Source organism: Limanda limanda, chromosome 1 (assembly GCF_963576545.1).
Source record: "Limanda limanda chromosome 1, fLimLim1.1, whole genome shotgun sequence".
In the NCBI taxonomy this organism is placed as follows: Eukaryota; Metazoa; Chordata; class Actinopteri; order Pleuronectiformes; family Pleuronectidae; genus Limanda; species Limanda limanda.
Window position 1 is genome coordinate 33,325,976 of NC_083636.1, and position 22,329 is coordinate 33,348,304.

Here is a 22,329-nt window from a genome sequence, read left to right on the forward strand (position 1 = left end):
AAACTAAAGCCAAGATAAATGATAACAAGAATTCTCACATTTTCTCTTGGCTATATATATATATATGAATATAATCAATGGGTAGTTCCAACTGAACAATGCCATCAATGTAAACTTTCAAGAAATCCTCGTTGGAGTTAACGCTGGAAAACTATGGGATCAGTAAAAAACAGCATCACCACATGAGCTCATATATATTTCAAAACTAGATAAACCTCCACCAAGGCCCAATAGTCCCATTATGAAACATTTTAATTGACTAGATCCAGATTTGTATTTTGATCGGCACCAAATTACAGACACCTATAAAAATGATTCTTGACTTTCTCGTTTCATCAGGATCCATAAATTATTCCCTGACAAATCAAAGAAAAAAAAACAATGTTTAAGAAAGCGAAAAAGAAAATCTTGGATGCGCATCAAAATTGAATGGGCTGCTCCATGACACCACATCCTCCAAGGTTTTGTGGTAATCTGTCCAACATATCACATCAGAGCCATTTTCCCTACACAACCTGAAAAATATACTTTCTATACAGTATTATCATATATGTTGTGGCCGTTTTATCTTACTGTGACATTTCCTTAACATGTGATCCTTTATAAATCATTAAAGCACGAGCCGTCTTTGTGTTTCCCGGCCTCCCCCCTGTTTTATATGAAGAGAATAAAGGAGTCTCAGTACACGTCCTTGTCTTTCACATGAGTGAAGCTGCTGCTGCGACTCATCCGAGCGCTTCTGGCCTCTTCAGTGTTATGTAACACATGAAACCAGCGATATATCATAAACTTAATCTGTGTGGGGGTTGGAATAGCGATGGTGCCAGTGGTGGTTGAGGGAGAAACATCTGCGTTGTAGTATTATGTTCGTGGGGTTGTGCTCGTGCCAGCAGCCTCCACCGGTAACAAAGTGCTTCAGCCGGCTGAGCCGTGCACCTCGTAGCAACACCCCAGGAAAACGTCATGAACGCACCACATGTGACCTTTGTACTCACATCTCCTTTTTTTATGTATCGGCTGGAAAGGTCACGTCACACGCCCTCAAAATGCTTTTAGTTACTTCCCTAAAACTGACCAGTTCTGCTATTGTTTCTATAATCCACTACAATGCCTGGAAACTGAGGTTAATCTTCTGTGATCATCTGAGTGTTATATTATTATCGTCATTATATTATTATATTCACTGGCAGTGATACCGTGTGTTTAGTGTTTAGTGTTTCCGGAGCAGTCGAGCAGACGTGGTGCTGATTTGGTTGTTTGTGGGGAGGAGCTGTCCGTGGTGCTGAAACTACTTTCTGAAAAGAACATGCAGCTGAAAGCATCAGCAACGTTTCTGTAAATGCTGAGCAAAATAAATTCAACGTACTGGTGAAGCATCCCACCTCCACATGAACGGTTGACAGGTTTTTCCGCAGCTGGCTTTGCATGTGATGCGCTCAGACCAGTTAAAGACTCACTACGCGCTAATGAGACTCATGGGAGTTAAAACAGTGACTGGATGACAGACACAGATGAGGAACCGGGCGTAGTGCTCAGATTCTTAATGTCTTCTTTAGTCTCAATTCCTAGGCTGGTCTGGGAGACACAGGGCTAATATGAGAGGTGCTTGATGATGATCAGTACAGGTACAATACGTACAATCAGTTCATAATTTGATATATTGGTCAGCAAAAAATGATCTGCAGGTGTAACGTAAAAAGGAAAAACATTCACCGCATTCAGCTTTTTGTCTCTGAGGATTTGCTGCTTTTCTGTGATGTTGTTAACTGAACATCTTTGCATGGTTTCGGCTGAATTTGAAGACAACATCAAAGGCTCTTTGAATAACTGTTGTAACTGTTTTGTGAACGTGTAGATGTTTGCAACTCATTCAAGAGGAAAAGAAAATGGAACTGTCCACAAATACGCTTTTCATAGTCTAAGACAAGAGAAGGGGGTACTCTTATTCTCAAGTGATCCCATTTGATGGGTTTCTGTCATTTTAGTTTAACTTTGCTGCATTTACTTTGTACATTTTACAGACATAAAGCCGCCCCTGAGTTGAACTGAAGTGATGAACTGCAAACAGATTGGAGCGAAGTAGACTCTGTGCGCGAAGGACACATTAGGTTAGCAAGATATCAGCGAAAGACAGACGGTGAAGGGAAATATATCAATTTGATTGGTGTCCTAAAATGTTCTCTAATGCCTTCATGGAATATCTCAGCAGCTTGTCCATCACTAAAGGAGCTGGCCGTCCTTGTCAAAATCAAATCCACCCAAGAGGAAAGGTGTCATGTTTAACTATGAGGAGAAACAGCATCTAGATTTGCCTCGTAAGACTTTAACAAACACACTGTAACTTCACGTCAATGTCCACATGAGTCAAAATTTCAATGCAAAATAACAATAAACTGGCAAAAGTCACAACTACAACTAAATATAGATATTTAGTGGCAGCACATCTCATGATTCAGGAGAAAAGTATCAATATTTTTCAGTATTTTGTCCCATCCCTAATCTAGAATAAAAGGTTTCACTTTTTGAATTAAATAACAAAAACAAATTGACACAATATTCTATATCTCTGAGATGCATCTGTACATGGCTCCTGAAATAATTGATGTAAATGTATCACTGCCATTAAAATGTCTCCTGTACATTTGTATTGATCTATAGAGCGGCCAAGCCAGAACGGAGGGAGAACAAATGCCAGGACGAGAGCTGTGGGGGAGATATAACCGGCCCCATATTCCTGCCAAAAACCAAGCTATTAATAGCAAAAAGGATATAGCAGCAGGCGGCGTAATGATGACAAAAAGTTTACCAGAGTGACACAAAACTACGCAAAATAACTTTTCTGAGAGGCAGCGATGATAAAGTCTCGGGGTGGAGAAATAAGAAGCATCTATGGTGGCTACATGTAAACACACAGCCTATTGTAGGTGTGTGTTGATTTAGGCACAATAACACAAACCACAGTGGGCCACAGGGATGGGGGTTGGAGGGGGGGTGTACACTGGAGGAAGAGGAGGGGGACCTGAGTCACTGCAGGGGGACGAGTGCACATTAACACAAGACCAGCATCTGCATTTGTCCGGTGCTGCAGGCCTCACAGTCACCTGCTGACAAGATGCAGTGAATCTGCTTCACAGGTCAGATCTGCTGTCATTCAATATAAACGTTTCCTTGCATTGTTTCCGTTTTGCCTCTGTCTAAACCTGCCGGTCTCTTGGGTACAGGCGATGTAATTAGGCAGAAGCTGTTGCTATGGCGACAGCTGAGCGGGCGCAGAACAGCGTGGATGGTCTCAATATGTGTAAAAAAGATTGTTGTGATAATACCGACTACTGTAAAAACAAGCAACAACTGATATTACAACGAGGTTTCAATCAAAACCCAGTTTTTTTAAATTATGTTTGTAAAATGTCAATTGATTCTTCTATTAGAGGACAAAGTGTGACATTAAATATTATACAATGGCTACAAATAGAAGGAAGAATTACTTCAGTTCTTTTCAAGATTCATACGAGTGTGTATGTCTTATGAGTGTGCTGATATGGAGTTCATAGGGAAATGCACAAAATAATACATTCAAGGCTGTTTTACGATTCCAGTTGAGTGCTGTTGTGTATTACAATATATTTGTAAATCATGGTCAGACATAGCACGTTAATGCATAAGAAGCTCAAACTGCGACTCGTTATTTTAAGCTATTTGTGGCCCTTTGAGTTGCATTGTGGGTAATGTAGGTAGATGCCAAGTTTTGACAGGTAAAATGATGATGTCATGGAGGCTGGATATTTTACAGTTTAACCATAATCTTTATAGATTTATAAATACGAAGATCACACAAATATAACCAAATATTGAATTAAGAAGATAAATAATATGTTAAACATAAATCCACAAGTATAAACACTGATTTGTGTGTAAGAGGTTCATATCGGTGGATATCTTTGAAATTTCACTCCATCTTTCACCACTGAACTGATATTCCTTCCCCTCGTTAGCATCATGTGTAGATTAGCCTTACAGCCTGAGATGTAAACAGTAGGACGGCCTCTCCTACTACATGTTAAGATGGGGATTAGCACTCTGGCCATGTGCTGACCTGTGCGTCTCTGCAGGTGTCGAGCAAAAGTAAAACAAACAACTTCATCTCAAATCCGTTGCTGCACTGCTGGGACTGACAGATCCGGTGGTATACGAGCACTGTGTCGTGGTGGATTTCCCTGTTATCACTCAGAGTATAGGGGGGAGGGGGGGCCGCAGTATGAGCCCACTCTGACCTTGCTGGGAGCAGAAGATACTGCTGAATCACTCACTGTGCACAGAGCGTCAAAAGGGGAATAAAACCAATAAATCTGATCGAGTGAAACACAAGCACGGCAGGGCTGACGGGCAGTCGGCCAGTGACACCCATGTTGCAGCCGGTGTGAGGTAAGCTTCACTTACAGCCTAAGCGCTGGCAGACAGATGGACGAGCTGAGCTGGAAGGGCTCAAAGCTCAGGTGGACTCTGTCTCTTCCTCGCTCTCAGCAAGGTCACACTGCAGCATAACGGATCACATTTGTTCCCCTTGTTTTATGCCATCATCATCCTCCTCTTCCTCCTCCTCCTCCTCCTCCTCCTCCTCCTCCTCCTCCTCCTCCTCCTCCTCCTCCTCCTCCTCCTCCTCCTTCTCCTCTTCATCGTCAGCTCTGACAAACTGCATGTCCTCACGCATCATTTTTTTGCACGCCTGCCTGCAGGATTAACTCGCCCGTGGACGACACAAATGACAACACATCCTGTCAGCATCCAAAATGTGTGTGTGTTTGCAGGGGTGTGCAGGGCCCGACACTGCAAACACCACATCCTGTAGGCTGCCTGTGAGTGGGGGGGCTTTACAGGAAGTCAGCATCTGGAAATTTCCCTGCTTCTGTCATACATATCTGAGATTTTGTGATGCTATTTTAACACTGACAGGAAATAATAACTCCTCCTCTTTCTGTGAAGCCTCCATAACAAGAGGTGGTCTATGTTTTGTGGTGCCATCATGCAGCAGGGATTTGTGGAGGTCTTACAAAATAATCTTCTTGCCTTGGTGCTGTATGTGTGTGTGAGAGAGAGGGAGAGAGCCGGGGGATATAACAGGAGGTGTGTGTGAGATGTGGATGTGCGTTTTAAAACCTTGCTGAGGAAGAGGAGGAAGAAGATGAGGAGGAGGAGGAGGAGAATGGGAAGGGGGATGGGGGACTGAGATGTTGGAAAGTGTAGATGGAAATGATGGTGAGGGGCCGTTTGCGTGATGCACCGTCACGCATCTGCAGCCCGGAGGGGGTGAGAGGAAAAAAAGAAAAGCTGCACTCACTTCCCCACGAAGTTCTCCAGCACCGAGCTCTTCCCCGCGCTCTGCCCGCCCACCACGGCGATCTGCGGCAGGTCAAGGTTCGAATTCTGGCCGATGGCGGAGAAGGCATCCTGCATGCGATTCACCAGAGGAATCAGATCCTCCATTCCCCGGTTCCCCATCTTCGCGGTTGCACCGAGGCGAAGCGAGCGATCTCCTTCCTCTCGTCAGCGGGGGTTAGGGGGGGGTTGTGTCTCGTTTCTCTCCTCCTCGGTCCTCTGCCTCATGGACTGCGCCCTCTCCTCCTCTTCTTCCACCTCGCTGTGTCAGATCACCTCGGACATGGACGCTCTTCTCCACTGAGCACCGCAGGGAGGAGGAGGAGGGTGATCTCCTGTGTTTTCCTCAGGAGAGAGCCTTGCAGTTCCCCACGCACACCGCCAGATGGCGAAGCTGCCGTCACTGTGCTGCAGGTGCGGTGCCGGTGTCGAGCAGAAGTCGGTTTCCTCGACTGGGATCGTGCCCCGATTCGCGGGAGCGCGCCTGCATTCAAACAGGGGTGGAGCGACATATCTGCGTCTGGATTTCAGTATATGAATATGAAAAATAGCAGCAAAAATCAAAATGGTATTTACTTTATATAACATGGCCCAGTAATCAAAATAAATATTTTTATTTCCCTGACCCCAGAGCTGTCTTTTTTTTTAGGGGGATACATTTATACATTTTTTTTCTGAATAAATGTGTATCTCCTTTTAACTTTCGCTCCAGTTATGTCGCCCCTCTATAACTATAACAAACATTCAGGATGAAATGATGTGTATCCCCTGGAAAAAATTGTATCCCCACAATACATTTTTACAGGTTATAATAATGTTTTCCGATTGAAGAGAACTGTATCCCCTCCCTAACTTTTGCTATTGTCATAGGGGGATACCCCCCCCCCCCCTTATAAAAGTGTATCTCCATTTAACCTTTGTTATAATTATAGAGGGAAACACTATTTAGGGGGTACCCTATATTTTTCAGGTTGAAAAGATCCCCTGCAAAAATGTGTATCTCCCTGTAACTTTGCTATAGTTGTAGGGGATGCTAATTTTTCAGGATGAAAAAAATTTAAAGAACGGTGTATACCTTTATTTACCTTTTCTATGTAACCAAATGTATTTTTTAGCATTTGAGATGCCAGATTATTTGTGTTATGTGTTAACATGTTTTTAACATTATACATCAGACCTGAATGTAAAGTTGTATAAATAAAACTATAGTTAAATCTATAATAGTTTTATATTTGAGTGATTAGATATAATATAATTGATCCAAAGCTTCATATGTTATGCAGCGATGACGCGTTTGCTCCTCGGAACCACCAGAGGGCGCCATCTCGCAGTCCCTCCACGCCACCGCTGAGAGGCAGGTTGTTGTTATCCCAGCTTCATGAGAGGATCTCCGGGTCTGAGAGCAGCTCACCGACCGCAGGGACCCACCGCCGCTCCACGTTCTCACAGGTGAGTCCCGACCGCTGCGAGGACACCGAGGGAAACGGGAGAAAGCAGCCGAGGTATCGCAGTTAGCCAGGTCTGCGTGTGCTAGCAATGCTAAGCTAACAGGTCGGGTTCAGTTTCGTAGCGGTGGGCTAATGTAGCTCCGTTCATTCCACAGCAGGTGACATCTTCTCAGCTCCTCACCCACACCTTCCACCTCAGGTTAGTGTGAGAGGAGTGGGGGGGGGCTCTGCTGCAAGGGGCCGACATGCTAGTGTCGTCATGAAGCTAGCTCAGCGGGCACAGGGACACAATACGCACGCAGGCATTGTTGTTAGCTCACATGCTAACACTAGCCAGTTGTCATCACGGAATACGGGAGAGACCTGTTGTCTGGAGCAGAGGGGGGGGGGTGCTCTGTAGTGTGATGTGTGTGTAACAAAGAGTTGTCCTGTCAGCAGCGGGACTCGTCTTCACCTCAGCCCCTGTTTGCCTCCTCCGATCCGGGGCTGCTGTTGTGTTGTTCTCCCTCCGGTGTGTAGACACGGTGCACAGCCGCAGATCTGTCACCATCCGCCGGGTAACGGTGGACACTAGAAGCCCGTGATGTTCAACCCCCACATCCACCAGCAGCAGCAGCAGCAGCAGCAGCAGTTCCACCAGCACCTGCGGCAGCTGCAGCAACTTTTCCAGCAGCAGCCTCCGCCTCCTCCTCCTCCGCAGCCGCCTCCGGGCCATCATGTCGCCCATCACCACCACCAGAACCAGCGGTAAGCGCGTTAACTCGAGACCGGGGATTCAGTCGGGGCCTCCGCGGGTGATGAGTGTGTGATGGATTAGCTGGAAGCTCTGAAACAATACGTGATGATCTGAGCTGTTCTGTGGGTGAATGGACGTTTGTCAGCGTGAAGCATTTTAGGTTTTTACAGTTTGACTCTGCGTTGGTCCATTCAGCCCAGTCTAATATTGGTTATATAGTTTTTATATTTGAAATAAGATCAGAATCAGAATTATTTTATTTGCCAAGTATATTTGCCCATACAGGAAATTGCCTTGGTGTGGTTGGTGCACTGTACATAAAAAATTAAACAACAATTGGACACAAAACAACAATATATACAGTAAGACAACAATATAAGACATATCAGTTAGTAATAAGTAGCATCCAATAATAAACAACCTGCACACTTTTTCTTCTGTCTGTCCCAATCTAGCAGCTTTTTAGAGTTGTTAACTACTCATTAGGTTACCAAGCAGCGTTGTGTTTACATTCAAAGTTGCCCTATTGCTCTGCTCTGTTATCTTGCTTGCCCAAAGGTAAAACTGATAACAGTTAATATCAAACTCTGTTTAAATATTTGTAAACCCAGACCAGAAAGTTTGATCACATCACTTCTGATACGATCTTCTGGCATCGTATCACACAGCCTGAGGTGTGATATGAAGTTCCTTCAGGGCTTGGGTCTTGTCACCTGTCATTTTTTGGTTCTGGATCTTTTTAATGTAAATGTAAACTCAGTGTGGACCCTCTTTTTTATTCTGAGGAGGAGTAAAAGCAGCAGTCAGTACAGGTTTTATCCCACAGCACCTCAGGTGTGACTGGTTTTATTTTGATCTATTTCCAGATTATTATTTAACATTTCCCCTGACTTTGGCCTTTCACCTTTATATTTACTTTCAGTCAAATTTTAACAATCCTAAGATTTGTGAATGTTTTGATTAAGCAATTTTTTATATTGAATTTTATTTAGGATAACACTTGTGAGACTTGCAGACTACTATTTTCCAGCTTTTGTTTTGTGAAGATTATTGAGCAATTTTGTGCTATAAAACAATCAAAACCTCGCCTCCTGTTCACATCCAATCAGTGCGAGCGAGGAGCCGAATAAAGCATTTGCTTCCGTGTCGAGGCAAATCGCTGTGACCATGCCCTTATTGTGAAATGATCACACTGATAACTGGCATTTGGAGTAGAGCATTAATTTGCAAGTGTCCACCTCAACATCATTTTCTTTTCCTATTCGTATTTCTATGTCAGGACTGTAGCTTGCCAAAACCCTGTGTCTGTTTTGCTCCTGATTTCTGTGATCTCATATTTGTTGAAATAATATCCATTTCTTTTGTTTGATTTGCTACACAGAGCCCTTACCGTGCCTTCCCAGACAGCCAATCCTCAAAGGATGGTCAACCTCTGCCAGGCAACCCAGACAAACCTCCTCGCCCCCAATCCCATGCTTCAGGGGGCCTTACTGATGCAGCAGATGCAGGGTACATTCTGGATTACAGTTTAAAGACAGCATTATCTGGAAAAGGGCAAACGCTACCAACCCTGAATAATCTGAGGCAGCATTTTTATAGATGATATAAAAACAGTAAAACTTCTGTCATGCTTTCCCTTTGTTCAGGTAACATGCGTGGCTATGGGATGGGTGGGCAGCAGTTCCATCAGTTCTTCGCTGCAGGGGCCAGGTCGTCTCTGCTGGGGCCGGTTCCCATGGGCATGGCCATGAAGTCGCCCATGATGGGTTACCCAGCTGCACGATCATTTCATCCACACGCTCGCTACTACAACAATAACAGCAACACCGCCACCATCACAACTGCAGCTCCTTCTACAGCCTCCTCCTCCTCTTCATCCATCACCACAGTAATTACAACAGCTCCATTATAATGTTTATAATCACTGCGTGTTGGATGTTAGCCCAACTAAAGACCAGCACAGTCAGAGAAAGTGGAAATGTTCTTCTTGTGATATTGGCTTATTTGAATGTTATTTGAATGTTTCCTATTCAGAAGCAAATAAGGGTTTATCTTTGTGCTTCAAAGCATCAACTCTTTATTTTCAGCTTCAAAGAATTTCATTATAGAAGGGAACAGATCACCCTGCAGCAACACTGTTCAGTAGGATAATAACATGAGTTGATGGATAAAGATTTAGTGGATTTTTCATTTATGTATTTTCTCCAACAAAACTGCCCTAAATTTATTTTATTCAAGCTTCTTATTTGTGTGTATTTTTTAAGATTTTCACATCTAATATGCTTTAATAGTTAATATCTATTGTTTTGGACAGTTGTGACTAAATAATCAGATCAGATGACTAATGACTAGTTATTAACTAGTTATTCGTGCTTTTTCTTTTTCTTTCTTAAACGTTACTATCATTATTTCAAACCTGAAGGTGTAGCCATGTCATTTGGGGGCGGTGTTGAAACTACCTTTAATCAATAAGTCAAACTCCTTCTTAAATCCTGGTATTTGTCTCTGTTTGTAGGACATCATCGCTCGCCAGCCAGACAGGAAGCAGGATGGCGAGCAGATTGCAGCAGGAAGCACAGAAGCTGAACCAGCAGCTAGCAGCACCAGTGATGCCCATGATAAGTCTGAAACAGGTAGAGCTGCAATCAAGTCGGTGCTGAAAGATATTAAAGTATAAAGCACAAGATATGTGTAGCTTAAAACTTGTGTCCAAGCCTCAACAAACTACAGATACCCTGAGAATTCTGATCCCTTGTAAATAATGTGTCTTTTCTTTCTTTCGAACTTTGCTGGAACAGATGGTGAGGTGGGAGAAGTCGATGGTGCCACACAGATATTGGATGAGGAACTTGACGGACCGGCTGCGAAAAAGCCTAGAACAGAGGAGTAATGAAACCGTTTTTTTATAATCTATAACATCTAATCACATCATCAGTGTTTAATCTCTAATCATGTTCTGACATATTAAATCTTGCAAACCTGAGGTGCCCTCTCCTTGATTACCGTTCCTCTTTCTCTCAGGCCAGAGACGATCGTTTCAGATGCAGATGCAGATGCAGAGCTTCTGTCTTCAGAGAATAACAGCAACACCGAGAACCAGAATGAAGGTAAAACATACACCTAAACCTAAGGTCTTGAAAGAAGATGTTCTCAGATACTTCAGATAGATCACTTATTTCACTTTAATGCAGTAAAGTATACATCCTTTGAGATGATCACTAACTATGTTTTTCTTGGTCCTAAATCTTTTGCCAGATTGCGTCATTCTGGAAGAAGGATGCTCTACGGGGGAATCAGATGTTGTTGAGATGGTGGAGAGCAGAGCTGATGAGGTGAGAGACGCCTTTTATTTGGTATGGTCAGATAATGAACAATAACTTTAAAGTATTTATGCCAGCTAGGAGAATTTGGAGTATTTAGAGTATTCAGTCATGCCTGAGATTAATGTTTTACACTGGTGATGGTTTTACATCGGTGTTGTTTTTTTTTTTTTAACTCTTTTTAGGTGAAGACATGTTTATCTGCCCCGTCACCATCTGGCGGGCTGAATGAAGATGACCAGCAGGTTAATTTACCCTCAGAGGAGATGTCACAGGGAAAAGACGAGTCCCTGTGTTCACCGGGCAACCTGGACGAAGGGGAGGAGGGTGTAGCGGACAGCACCAACAAGTTCTACTGCTACCTCTGCAGCATCACCTGCCACAGCCAGCAAGTGGGTTGGACTCACAAAGCGACATGCATAGGCCGTAGTGGAATGTAGTTCCTCCCAACACAATTGTGTTTTTCTACCCTCTTCTCGCCTTGATTTGTTCTCTTTTGTGTTTTTTCACAGAACTTCAGGAGTCATATGAACAGTGTAAACCACCAGCAGAGGATGATGGAGATCCAACACATGAGCAACGCCTGTCTGGTCACACTACTGCCCCGGGTGCAGGAGTCTCTACAGGGAGCAGTCCAAGATGGGTCAGTTCACTATTAACAAGATAAATAAATCAAAAGTAATTATTATCAGTTTAAAATAACACTTGTTTGTGTTCTTTGCAGAGAGAAAAAAGCCGACTTGAAGCGTTGGTGTGCCACCTGTCACACCCACTTCACCACTGACGTCACGGACCACCGTCGCACCGAGGAGCACAAAGTAATCATTTACACAATCCTATTCCTGAGGTCATTGAAAGTTAATACAGCTCATCTTTTTCTTACTTCTCTTACTGATCTGTTGTCCCTCCATCTCTGCTCAGCTCGCCAGTAGAACCGCCATCTCCTCCTGCATGGTCTGCAAGAAACACTTCGGGAACGCTCAGATTTTTGTGGAGCACTTGCAGTCCCAAGAGCACAAACACAAAATGGAGAAGGTATCTTATTTGCCCCCCAGAGACGGAGAGGAATTGAACCATTCATTTTTACAACTCATTGATGTATTAACCCTTGTTTCTTAGCTCCAGGAAAAAGACGGCTGTGAGGGCTTGGCCAAGCTGACTGCCATGGACACAGAAGGCTTTTCCCTGGAAGGGGAGCAGAACAGTGAAGTTGAAGAGGAAGAGGAAAGGCAGAGGAATGAAGAAGACCCAGATTCCTCTGAGAAGCAGGTAATTTGTCCAACATTTTTTGTACATTGCTATCCCCCCCCAATTTCCAGTTCAAAGTTTGAGTCCAATGTCCCTTTGAAATGTATTCTGAAATGACTGCTGTCACATCACAAGCGGTGCATTTATCATAAGATAGTCGTTAACTGTGTCTGTGGTGAACTGGTACAGGACGACTGGTCATCCCCTAAGGAGGTGACTCTAAAGAACATGGCCAGCGAAGAGCAGTATGACCCCGACACAGTCTATGGTGAGTTACGACTAACTTTTGATTCTTCTCTGAATAATTCAGGACATTCCTTGTTTTTATTGACTGATTATTATTATTATTATTATTCTGCAGGATCCAGTTTCTTTGTTCCAGTGGCAGGTTTCATTTGCAGACTCTGCAACAAGTTCTACCACTTTGAATCTTCTGCCCTACACACCCACTGCAAATCACTGACGCACTTTGAGAACCTCAAGGTTGGTTTATATCGATGACTTCATTAACCTTGTTTACTCTAATAACAGGGAGAAGTATGGATTTGCCTGACTGCTTGTATAACCCACGTCTCAAACTGCATTGTCTTATCTGCTTTTGCACAGAGGTCCAGATCTTTGCTCAGTAAGAAGGAGGAAGCTGTTAGAGAACGTCTCCTCGCTGCAGACAGCCTCAGACCTGTAAAAGAAAACACCACAGACTTGTCAGAAGAAAATTCTCTCTCAGATGACACTGGTTCAGTGACAAACTCCACACAGCCCAAAATTACACTGACAGAGACAGAAAACCAGCAGAATGAGAATGAACCGGAACCCGACCCAACATCAAATGACACCATCACCACCTCAGCGACCTGCGCTGGCAGCACAGACGAAGACCTCCCCCTCCACAGCCAAGAGGAAGAGAGCTCAGCCCAGGCGTCTGTGCTCCAGGAGAGTCCTGCTGAGCTGTCTGCTGAAAGCAGAGAGGAGCCGGACTCCATGCAGGCAGCTGTTGCTGAGGATGTCAAGGAGGAGGAGCAGCTGGAGATGGAAGCTCCTGCTGTTCCAGGGAAAAAGAACGGCACAGCGAAGGGAAAAACTGCAGCCAAACGCAGGTCAGGGAGGGCAAACAGACGCTGAGACAAGAAGGTGCGGCGTGGAAAGACAGGACACCTGGTGCAGCCTGAACACAGGATGTGTCAGGGTTTGAAGAGGTGCTTTCATCAAACAGCGAGACCAAGACGTGCACAGACCAGCCCCTCTCCATGTTAGAAAATGAAACGCACACAGATAAATAGGAAGATTGCTGATGGTGAATCCCTCTGCTAGGGTGGGAAATTAACAGCTGGTATCAAAAGCATTGATAGTGAGGTAGAAAAGCACGGTGTTGAGTGTGGTCACAGCCGTGGGAAATTAAATAACATTAATCAGCATGAGATCATGATTGAGTCTGAAAGACTCGACCCAAAACACCTGTTCAGTAGTTACACATTAATTAAAACTGCATTCACGTTGCTAGAAATAATAATGACATTTTAAAACAAGGAAATCCCCCACTAAGATATCCAGCATACATAATTATTCTTTACAACATACGGATATTCAGTCAGGCTTTGCTTATGACATGTGTTCACACTGGAAAAGTTACATTAGTTAGTATATACCCTAACTAAAAAAGTCTATTGTTTTTAATTTGGGTTTGATGGACACTTCTCTGCTACAGCTGCAAAACAACAAATTGTGGTCTTAAAAACTAAATTACAGAAAAACATAGCTTTGTGAACATCACAGGTTACGGAGAAATTTAAATAGTTTTAAAAACATGCCTTTATTGTGTTGTTAAATTGGCAGTGGTGTTTCAAATGTATCATGTCCTATTAGTGTATTTCAATCAGGATCCCTACATTGGTGGGAAGGGCTGTCATTAAATGTTGTTATGAGACATTTATGGTCCCTGGGATGAATCCTAATTTTGGTTATCCTCTGCTGCCAGCATTTACCTGTTATGTATCGACCACACAAATCTATACAGAGATTCATGGTCCCCAGAAGATCATCACACTGGGATTAATGCCATTTTTCCAACGACTAGGTTCACATTTGTGGCTTTGAGATGAATTTCCTTGAAATCACATACACACACCAGTGATCCCCTCAAGATAAACTGTAATAACTTTGATGATGCCTGACTTTTCATGTATCACCATCATCCCATTAAACTTGAAAAAACTCAATACTCGCACACAGAAAAACTTAATTACATTTCCTGTACAACTCAGAAGCCAAGCTGTAAACTCACAGCCTTGTTTTGACACTAACAGAAAAACTAGCTTCAGTGTACTTTGACAATTCTACTCTTAACAAGTAGAATGAAAGTGGGACATACTGACTTCAAATAATCTAAATGACGATTTAATTAAGACTCTTGCATACTTTTCTAAACAGACACTTTTCAGTTTGTCCAATCTACAATGAAATATTAAAAAAAATGTAACGGCAACATTTCTTTCAGAATTTTGTCATCCCTGTAATATCCTTTGACCCCCAAAGTCAACACTGTCCAGCCTTTTTTAAATGTTGCTCTATTTTTTTTTAAAAAAGGGAGAGCGTGACCAACAGGTTAATTTCCCACCCTGCTGTCCCCAAGGATCCTTTTTTTGCAAATTGTCTAGCTACCTACATGAATTATTGTTAAATTAAAATAGCGGAGACGTTTTCCACGTTGCTAACCATGTAGCACATGCTTGTAGCGAGCTGAAATGTAGAATGTAACCAAATTAAGCGTTCGAGCAGGTGACAGCTTCTGATTAAAAAGTGTTAAACTGGTGCTTTTGAGTGTTGAGAAATGCTGAATCGTTAATATGATTATAGCCTCGTCCAGGGCCTTTTTTTTATTCTTTTATTTTACATTTTAGGTTCAGGTTCATGTTGTGGTCAAAAAAGTTGTCAGCAGCATTGGGCTTTTCACAGTAAGACACTGATTTTAGTATCCTTGTCATCACCAAACCTTTTTTGTTGCTTTCCAATTAGGCTCCCCTTTAGAAGTCAAAAGAATCCCAACTCAATCTGTAGGAGCTGAGTGTTGAAGTGAATGCCTTGAAGATGTCTAAAACCCCATTTATAAACTAACTTGAAAAGTTGAATAAGCTGACGGCTCCATTAATGTGTCAAGAAATGAAAGGCCTCTGCTAATGACCAGGAAGGGAACTGAAATTAAGAGCTGTCACGTTCACAGTAAGATGTCAGCATGTTGCTCTTTTTGAATTCTGAAAGCTTGTCAGTGGAGACTTAAAGCTGCGCGAAGCTTCAAAGACTGCAAAGTGGTGGTTTCTTTTTCACAACTGGCTGAATGTTGGAGATGGCAGCTTGAGAAAACCCACAATCTGTCTTTTATCTCAGAATTCCTAAAGATAAAAGTAGAATCGATGACGTTTGCTGTCACATTCCGATGAACGATGGTCGACTGTGACTACATTAGTTATAGCTCACTAGCTATAGAGTTTATAGCTTCAAGGCCAAAAATGCTTCTATGAGCATTTCTGACACTATATATGAAGTGGTTGTTTTGTTGCCTCTAGTTTTGCCATTTCTTTGGTTTTCTTTCTTTCATTGAAGATGCTTTAGTTGAAATGCAGTGGACAGTTGGAATCACACTTAAGTTAACAAACTCAGTATTATCTGCAAAAAACAACCCATGCAACGTCTGTAGGAATTTAATTGAGTACAAAGTGTTATTGTGAATCTTCAGCTCAGACGTGAATCACCAGGAACAAGAGTACTAAAGAAGTACCCCAGTTACAGATGATACAAATATTTCATTGGTTTCAGGATTTCATCAGTCATGAGGTACAAGACGCACATATTTATTCGAGGATGTGTTTTTTCCTTCATGACTTGTGTGTTGATCTGGAAACAGTTCCTCTTCCACATTACAGGAGAATGCTTTAAACCACAGACGGCTGCCTGAGGCGTAGCAACTCCCGTCGCCACGTGATCAGTATTGTACGACATTCTGTCTTACGAGAACGAGACACGAGGCTTCGGCTCCGAAACGGAGATACGGGCGTGCAAAAGATAATTTCAAACAAAGCTGTATGTTTCTTATTGTATTTTTATTCAGCTACTGACAAAACTGAGTTGAACAAACAAACAAGCAGTTGATGTTTTCTAATTGCTGGAAGTTTAATGTATTTTTGGATGTTTGTTTTCTGTTTTTTTGGGGGGGGGGGGGTCCCTTTTAATTTAAATTAAAATGTCTGACAATTCCCAGTTTGTCGACTCGGTTTTTAACCAGAAACAACGAACTTCATGAAAATGAGCAGGACAGCACTGCTTAGAGCTACAGTCACGATAAAGATCAAACATTAAACACTAGTACACAAATGGAATGTTGCATATATTTTTTCTTGGGAAGATAACATACATAGATTTTTAATCTATGCAAAAACACAACACTGATGGGTCATGAGGACTTGCTGGAAATCTGAAATGACCTTTTTAACATACAGTTAATTTGTTGAACAGTTTTGACATCAGAGTTCAGTAGTCAAATCTCTGGAATCTGAACATGAGCCTGTAGTTTAAACTTTGTTTTATTTAGTAATGATGCCACAATATTAATTCAGATCATTTATATATTATTCTTATATTATTTATAGTTATATTTCTGGGAGCTCTCTCTCCTTGATGTCTCACATGAACATAAGCAACTCTGAACTGACGGATGCAGCTTTTCACATGGCAAACTCATTTCACAATTCACAAAGCTCATTTCTGCAACCAGAGTGTAAAGTAACTGTAATGTCCAACATGTATGAGAAGCTGCTGGAGGTCAATTTACTCCACTCTGCTTGGGAGCAACACACCGGAGCACTACTGTTCAACAAAGGAGATAAACTGCACTGCATTCAGAGATCGAGGAGATTCAAAATAGCACAGTCGAGCACACGTCTGCAGATGAGGGTGAATATTCACAGGTATGGACCACGCAGATCATGGGTCAGTGGAGACGTCTTCAATAAATATTTCTATCCCTGCATGTTTTGGTCCCCACTTGTCTACTCGCTCTTGTCGCTCATTTGCGAGCCTCCATCATCTTCCTTCAGCTCCTCCTTTCTGTCTGAGGGTTGATTCTCCTCCTGGTTGTCAGAGCCACCTGGCTGGGCCCTGAACTCCAGCCGGGCTTGTCGGTTTGACTCCAGCAGCTCGTGCATTTTGCCGTTGAGCGCGTCGTTGCGTTCCTCTATGCCGTCGAGATAGGAGTTGATCTGATCAAGCATGGAGTTGATGGAATTGTACTCTGTGGATAAGCAGAAGAGAGGATTAGTCTTTTCTGTTGTGTAAAAGACAAAGACTCAGTAAACACACGTGGGTTTGTTTTTATAATAAAAGTAAATATTAGAGGTTTTCTTACTATCTTTATATTTAATAATACTTTATTAGTAACAGTTTATTTTAATTTCTTGAATCAACGACTGAAAAGAGGAAAAATATTCCACCTTGAATAAACAACACGTCTAATTTGACAGAAGTGGAATTTGAAAAAATGTATAGTTCTCTTCAAAGCTGTAAACTAGTATATAGAACAAGTATATAAGCGCATTTCTAAACAGGATCCCAATCTTTTTCTTATATCACAGTGGATCTGAACACTGTTGTTCTACGTGTGATCATGCTGTGTATTTCAAGTTAAATGCCTTTATGTATTTTCTTTATTTTTAACATGTGTAAAATGAGCATTGTTAAATCGTTGATTCATATATACACAATGTGTCATTATTATTATTATTATATGGACTCTCCAGCTATATAACGTTAGCATCATAGATCAGAAAGGGAACAGGAGCTCGTTACCTCCATCACCGAAATCATCTTCATCGATAATGATGCCGTCCTCCATAGACATGCTCGGGTCTCCGTTCGGTCCAGACATGGCTCAGTAATCTCCTCCTCACTTTGTCACAGAGACAGTTCCTGTTTCCACTGTGGAGCTAGCACTGCTAACAGCTAGCTGCTATTAGCCAAGGACTCGAGTCACAAATAAGATTCAGCAGCGATGACAACAAGTTAAAAAACAAGCGTTCAAGTAGTTTCAGTAAATCCACAGAGATCAGAGGGAAGCGTCCAGATCAGCTTGTTCACTACTTTATATTTAGATTCTGTGGCTTTGACCAGCGATCTGCTCAGGTTGTTTATCAATGGATTGTGGGAGAAGAGTGGGCGGGGTTTGGAGGGCTCGTCAGAGATTTTCACAGCTCTGAGACAGATGGCTCACTATGTTAGGTATCCTGATAAGGACTTGAATAAAAATCTCCTCACTCCTAAAACAGATAAGTTCTCGAAACGTTTTGAATTTGTTATAATTGTAGTTTCCGTTTCTGATCGAGATTCGTTATGGTAAATTTCAAGTTTCATTGGCTACAATATAAGGTTTCGGATAAATATGATCAGAGTAAGCTCTCTTTCATTTTTGTTATCTTTGTGTCTGAGCTGTCATGTGTCGTCGGTCAGCTGACTGCACGTGCAGCTAACAAGTAAAAATATATTAGGACGAAGAAGAAGAAGAAGAAGAAGAAGAAGAAGAAGAAGAAGAAGAAGAAGAAGAAGAAGAAGAAGAAGAAGAAGAAGAAGAAGAAGAAGAAGAAGAAGAAGAAGAAGAAGGTGTTGTACATGATACCTCTACTGAAAACACAAGTAAATATATTGTTAGACAGTATCATCTGTTAAGGTCAACGCAGAAAACGGAATATGATTACAAAAAAACAAGCCTCTGTAACTCATAGCAGAAAATGCAGTGCTAATAAATTATTATTATGAAGTAGCTGCTGCAGCTTAATGGGGGGGGAAATGCACTGCTAAACAAAAATCAACAGGAAAAAAAAGTATAATGACAATAGCTTTTATTTAGTTCGTATTTATAATACAGAAATACACGGGTTAAAAAACTACAATTATACTCATAGTACAATCTGAATGAATAACTCGAATGAAAGTGAATTAATGAAAACATCGATGTAACACCTATACATAAAGATGTTATCTCTTTCTTTTTATTCATTCATTCATTTATCCATTCATTCATTTATGATGGTGCGGTAATAAACCCGTGATGACAGAATGAGTGGAAACCTTCATCTCTTCGGTCCAAGCTGCAGTTCCTCCCTTCGACCGGTGGGCGGCGCCAGGATATCATGCGAGTCTGCGCAGTCGACCCACGTGTGGGGACGCTTCCTGTCAGAGGAGGAGACTGAGGCCTGATCAACACACTACGACCTCGCATTGTTTTGGAAGTTTGTTTTGGAAATGGAGGAATTACCTGCGGACCTCGGAGCGTTTCTCCTCAACCACCCGTTCCTGCAGCTCACAGACAGCAAGAAGGTGAGCCGGCCAATCACAGCACAGCACACGGAGCACGCTGTCAGTGTGATGCTAGCTGAGATGCTAACTCACCTCACCACTCATTCACAGTGAAGTGTTGTGATGGCTGCATGAGTTGACCAAGGCTGGATAAAGCCTGTACACGATGAACCTGCCTTGTTAAACTGCAGGTTTAACCCCAGCAACCAGAGACGAACCAGAGACCTTTTCTGCAGAAACTTAGACTATGGGCAGAAAAGGTCTCTGGTTCGTCCCTGGTTCGACTCCACGGAGAAACAACAAAAAGACGAACCTGGAATGATCTGTCCAAAAATCCAAGAGGATTCTCCCTACCCTGTCTAGTGCCCCTGAGCAAGGCACCTTACTCCCCCAACATCTGCTCCCCGGGCGCCGTACATGGCTGCCCACTGCTCTGTGTGTCCTGCACCAGATGGGTTAAAGGCAGAGGTTACATTTCCCTCCTTGCATGAGTGTGCTTGTGCATGTCTGTGCATGTGTTTGGGACAAATAAATGTATCTTAATTGTATCTTAATCGTATCTTAAAAGCAGATGTTGCACAGCTGTCACCTGTGTGTGTGTGTGTGTGTGTGTGTGTGTGTGTGTGTGTGTGTTTTCAGATCAAATGCACACTGAATGGCCACGAGTTTCCGTGCAGCCTGGCAGAGCTGCAGAAGTTCACTCAGGGGAAGAAGTATGAGAAGCTGAGCACCACAGCAGAGTTCAACTACAGCCAGCACGAGCCCCACATCGTGCCAAGTTCAAAACAGCCGTAAGGATTCTCTGAAACGCTTCTGTCCATCCATCTGCAAGAGAAAACACCAACATCTGCCAACACCCGGCTGTCGCTGCAGTGGTGTAGTTCAGAGTCTGTATGTCAAACTGATCTGCAGTTTCTAATCTGACGTTTCCTGTGTGTTTTCCAGGAATCAGCTCTTCTGTAAACTGACGCTCAGACATCTCAACCGGCAGCCGCACCACGTCCTCAGACATGTCAACGGGAAACGCTTCAAAAAGGCCCTCGGCAAATGTCAGTGCACCACTGATCCACTCTGCACGACACTCTTTTAATAGAGTTTATTACCAAGGAGGGCCCGACCAATGTGGAGTTTTGGGGGCCGATGCCAATATCGAGGAGTTAATAGAAGGTTCCGACACTGATATCACCTGATATATTTATATTTTTAATTGGGAAGGACTACTGAGATGTCAATCTCAAACCCTCATGACAAAGACATGTAATTGAGGCCAATTTAACCTTACATTTTAATATAAATATCTATAAATAATAAGAAAACACAAAAAATCCAATATATAGAACTCAATCACTTCACCCAGCCCTCCATCGGCACAGGGGTGAGTAGATAATGAGTGAATTTACCCTCAGATATGATTACATAGTTATAATGGGGATTGGTATCTCTAAACACCTGTTGAAGACCGACATTAACAACAATTATTTTTCCATATCATGTAAGCAGTTATCTAGTGACAATATTCCAGTGCAGTTTTGATTTCCCACAAATGGATGGCTACATCTTTTTCAGGTTTACACTGTGGTGTTGCTTCAGGTCTAGTCAGTCTTGTATATCAATTTACATTGATCTCATTGATTTATCTAAACTTACACAAACATTCCATAGTGCTGTTATTAAAAACACAACATTTTTGGGTCCATATCCCTGTAGAGCACTGCAGATTATGAGCTGTTGGTTCTTGGTTTCTGACGTGACTCGTCTCCCTCTTGCTCCAGATGAAGAGTGTGTGAAGCAGGGGATAGATTTTGTTCCAGCCAGACTCAAACAGAGGAAGCCCAGAGACAACGGAGGAGAGGATGCCGGTCGGGGGAGGGCCCCAAAACAGGGGCGTGGCACAATGGATCCGTCGTCCAGTGACGAGGACCACAGCGACTCCGAGGACAGCATGAGTGACCTCTATCCTAGTCAGTATCCCACGGGCACACACTGTTGATATCTCTAACAAACACTCTTAACACACACCATCCAACAAAAATGGTAATAATCAGCAGCAGTATATCGTTGAATTTGATATCAAGTTGTTCTTAGTTACAGAATTTGGTGTCTGGAGTTTTAAATTGGACTTGTTGCTGTTTTACTTTTCTGTAACACCGTGTCATATTTATTCTCTGCAGCATCTTTGTTCAGCTTAAAAAACACAGAAGAAGAAAATATGGAGGCTGAAGGGAATAAGGAGGAAGACGACTTCCAAACAGATGAAGACGAGGGAATGGAGGTGGACAAGCAGGAGGTGCAGAAACGCAAAAAGGTCTGTGTGTAGAGTGTGTACCATGCATTTTTTATGTGTGTGTGTGGTGGGATCTACTTTCTTCAACAAGCAGCACTGACAGAATACTGTCATATTTTTGTCTTTCAGGTCCAGGGTGGAGATTCACAGAAGAAATTAAGAAATAATCAGTGGACATCCGGGCAAAAGACAAACGGGAAAGTGCGGAATGCAAAGTGAAAATGTAAAACCATAGGTGCATAGTATTTTTTACCTGGTTTTAGCACCTAGAATCTGCTGGACGTAGTTTTCCTGTGTCGGAGCCAGACTGATCTTTGCATTTGTACATTGTTATCTTACTCAGTTTCAGTGAGGCAGGTTTACAGATCTGTGGGACTGGATAGGTTCTATCCCTCGGTTCCCAAGCAACAACCCTGACATAAAATACAAATTGTTTGGACTTGCAAAAGTTGTCTGTGTATTTTTTTTTTTTTACCAATCGTCTCCTCAATATCAGCACAAAAGCAGGAATATGTGCACACTTGACATGCAGATTAAAGAGAGACAACTGTGTCAGTGTTGCTTCATCTACTTCCTTTTCCG

The 22,329-nt window shown here is 42.6% G+C and overlaps 4 protein-coding genes across 7 annotated transcripts in view; 2 read left to right on the plus strand and 2 right to left on the minus strand.

The window, feature by feature from the left end:
• The window catches only part of dnm1a (dynamin 1a), a 44,047-nt gene extending 38,551 nt beyond the window's left edge, over positions 1-5,496 (minus strand). For both annotated transcript variants that reach the window (XM_061071330.1, XM_061071339.1), the window contains exon 1: positions 5,336-5,496. In XM_061071330.1, the coding sequence (XP_060927313.1) occupies positions 5,336-5,496 (161 nt within the window). The remainder of the gene's footprint in view (positions 1-5,335) is intronic.
• A 1,217-nt stretch (positions 5,497-6,713) lies between these two features.
• On the plus strand, positions 6,714-14,607 carry ciz1a (cdkn1a interacting zinc finger protein 1a). Of its 3 annotated transcripts, none has more exons than XM_061081878.1 (16): positions 6,714-6,822; positions 7,257-7,568; positions 8,939-9,066; positions 9,204-9,445; positions 10,073-10,190; positions 10,356-10,443; positions 10,579-10,664; positions 10,813-10,889; positions 11,063-11,269; positions 11,390-11,520; positions 11,602-11,695; positions 11,799-11,912; positions 11,997-12,146; positions 12,315-12,393; positions 12,487-12,608; positions 12,732-14,607. In XM_061081878.1, the coding sequence occupies exons 2-16, from the start codon at positions 7,405-7,407 to the stop codon at positions 13,245-13,247; spliced, it is 2,316 nt and encodes a 771-aa protein (XP_060937861.1). In that variant the 5' UTR covers positions 6,714-6,822; positions 7,257-7,404; the 3' UTR covers positions 13,248-14,607. The 3 variants fall into 3 exon arrangements, with proteins under 3 accessions (XP_060937861.1, XP_060937874.1, XP_060937868.1); XM_061081891.1 differs by having other exon boundaries at positions 7,260-7,568; XM_061081885.1 differs by lacking the exon at positions 6,714-6,822 and having other exon boundaries at positions 7,122-7,568.
• A 1,199-nt stretch (positions 14,608-15,806) lies between these two features.
• bbln (bublin coiled coil protein) lies at positions 15,807-18,302 on the minus strand. The gene is made up of 2 exons (XM_061081904.1): positions 17,961-18,302; positions 15,807-17,406 (listed from the first exon to the last, which is right to left on the minus strand). The coding sequence occupies exons 1-2, from the start codon at positions 18,037-18,039 to the stop codon at positions 17,165-17,167; spliced, it is 321 nt and encodes a 106-aa protein (XP_060937887.1). The 5' UTR covers positions 18,040-18,302; the 3' UTR covers positions 15,807-17,164.
• Positions 18,303-18,756: 454 nt separating this feature from the next.
• Positions 18,757-22,195, plus strand: surf2 (surfeit 2). The gene is made up of 7 exons (XM_061072954.1): positions 18,757-18,800; positions 19,223-19,484; positions 20,103-20,254; positions 20,409-20,512; positions 21,236-21,424; positions 21,635-21,768; positions 21,877-22,195. Exons 2-7 carry the CDS (start codon positions 19,410-19,412, stop codon positions 21,964-21,966), a joined length of 744 nt encoding a protein of 247 aa, XP_060928937.1. The 5' UTR covers positions 18,757-18,800; positions 19,223-19,409; the 3' UTR covers positions 21,967-22,195.
• Positions 22,196-22,329: the final 134 nt, after the last annotated feature.

Excerpts from the sequence above, each read along its gene's own strand:
- surf2 (XM_061072954.1), top strand. The coding sequence starts at position 19,410 with ATGGAGGAATTACCTGCGGACCTCGGAGCGTTTCTCCTCAACCACCCG. Across the intron at positions 19,485-20,102 it reads AGCTCACAGACAGCAAGAAG|ATCAAATGCACACTGAATGG; the intron begins GTGAGCCGGCCA and ends GTGTGTTTTCAG. Across the intron at positions 20,513-21,235 it reads CAAAAAGGCCCTCGGCAAAT|ATGAAGAGTGTGTGAAGCAG; the intron begins GTCAGTGCACCA and ends CTCTTGCTCCAG.
- bbln (XM_061081904.1), bottom strand. The coding sequence starts at position 18,039 with ATGTCTGGACCGAACGGAGACCCGAGCATGTCTATGGAGGACGGCATC. Across the intron at positions 17,407-17,960 it reads AGATGATTTCGGTGATGGAG|AGTACAATTCCATCAACTCC; the intron begins GTAACGAGCTCC and ends GCTTATCCACAG.
- ciz1a (XM_061081878.1), top strand. The coding sequence starts at position 7,405 with ATGTTCAACCCCCACATCCACCAGCAGCAGCAGCAGCAGCAGCAGCAG. Across the intron at positions 10,191-10,355 it reads CCATGATAAGTCTGAAACAG|ATGGTGAGGTGGGAGAAGTC; the intron begins GTAGAGCTGCAA and ends TTGCTGGAACAG. Across the intron at positions 11,521-11,601 it reads CAGGGAGCAGTCCAAGATGG|AGAGAAAAAAGCCGACTTGA; the intron begins GTCAGTTCACTA and ends TGTTCTTTGCAG.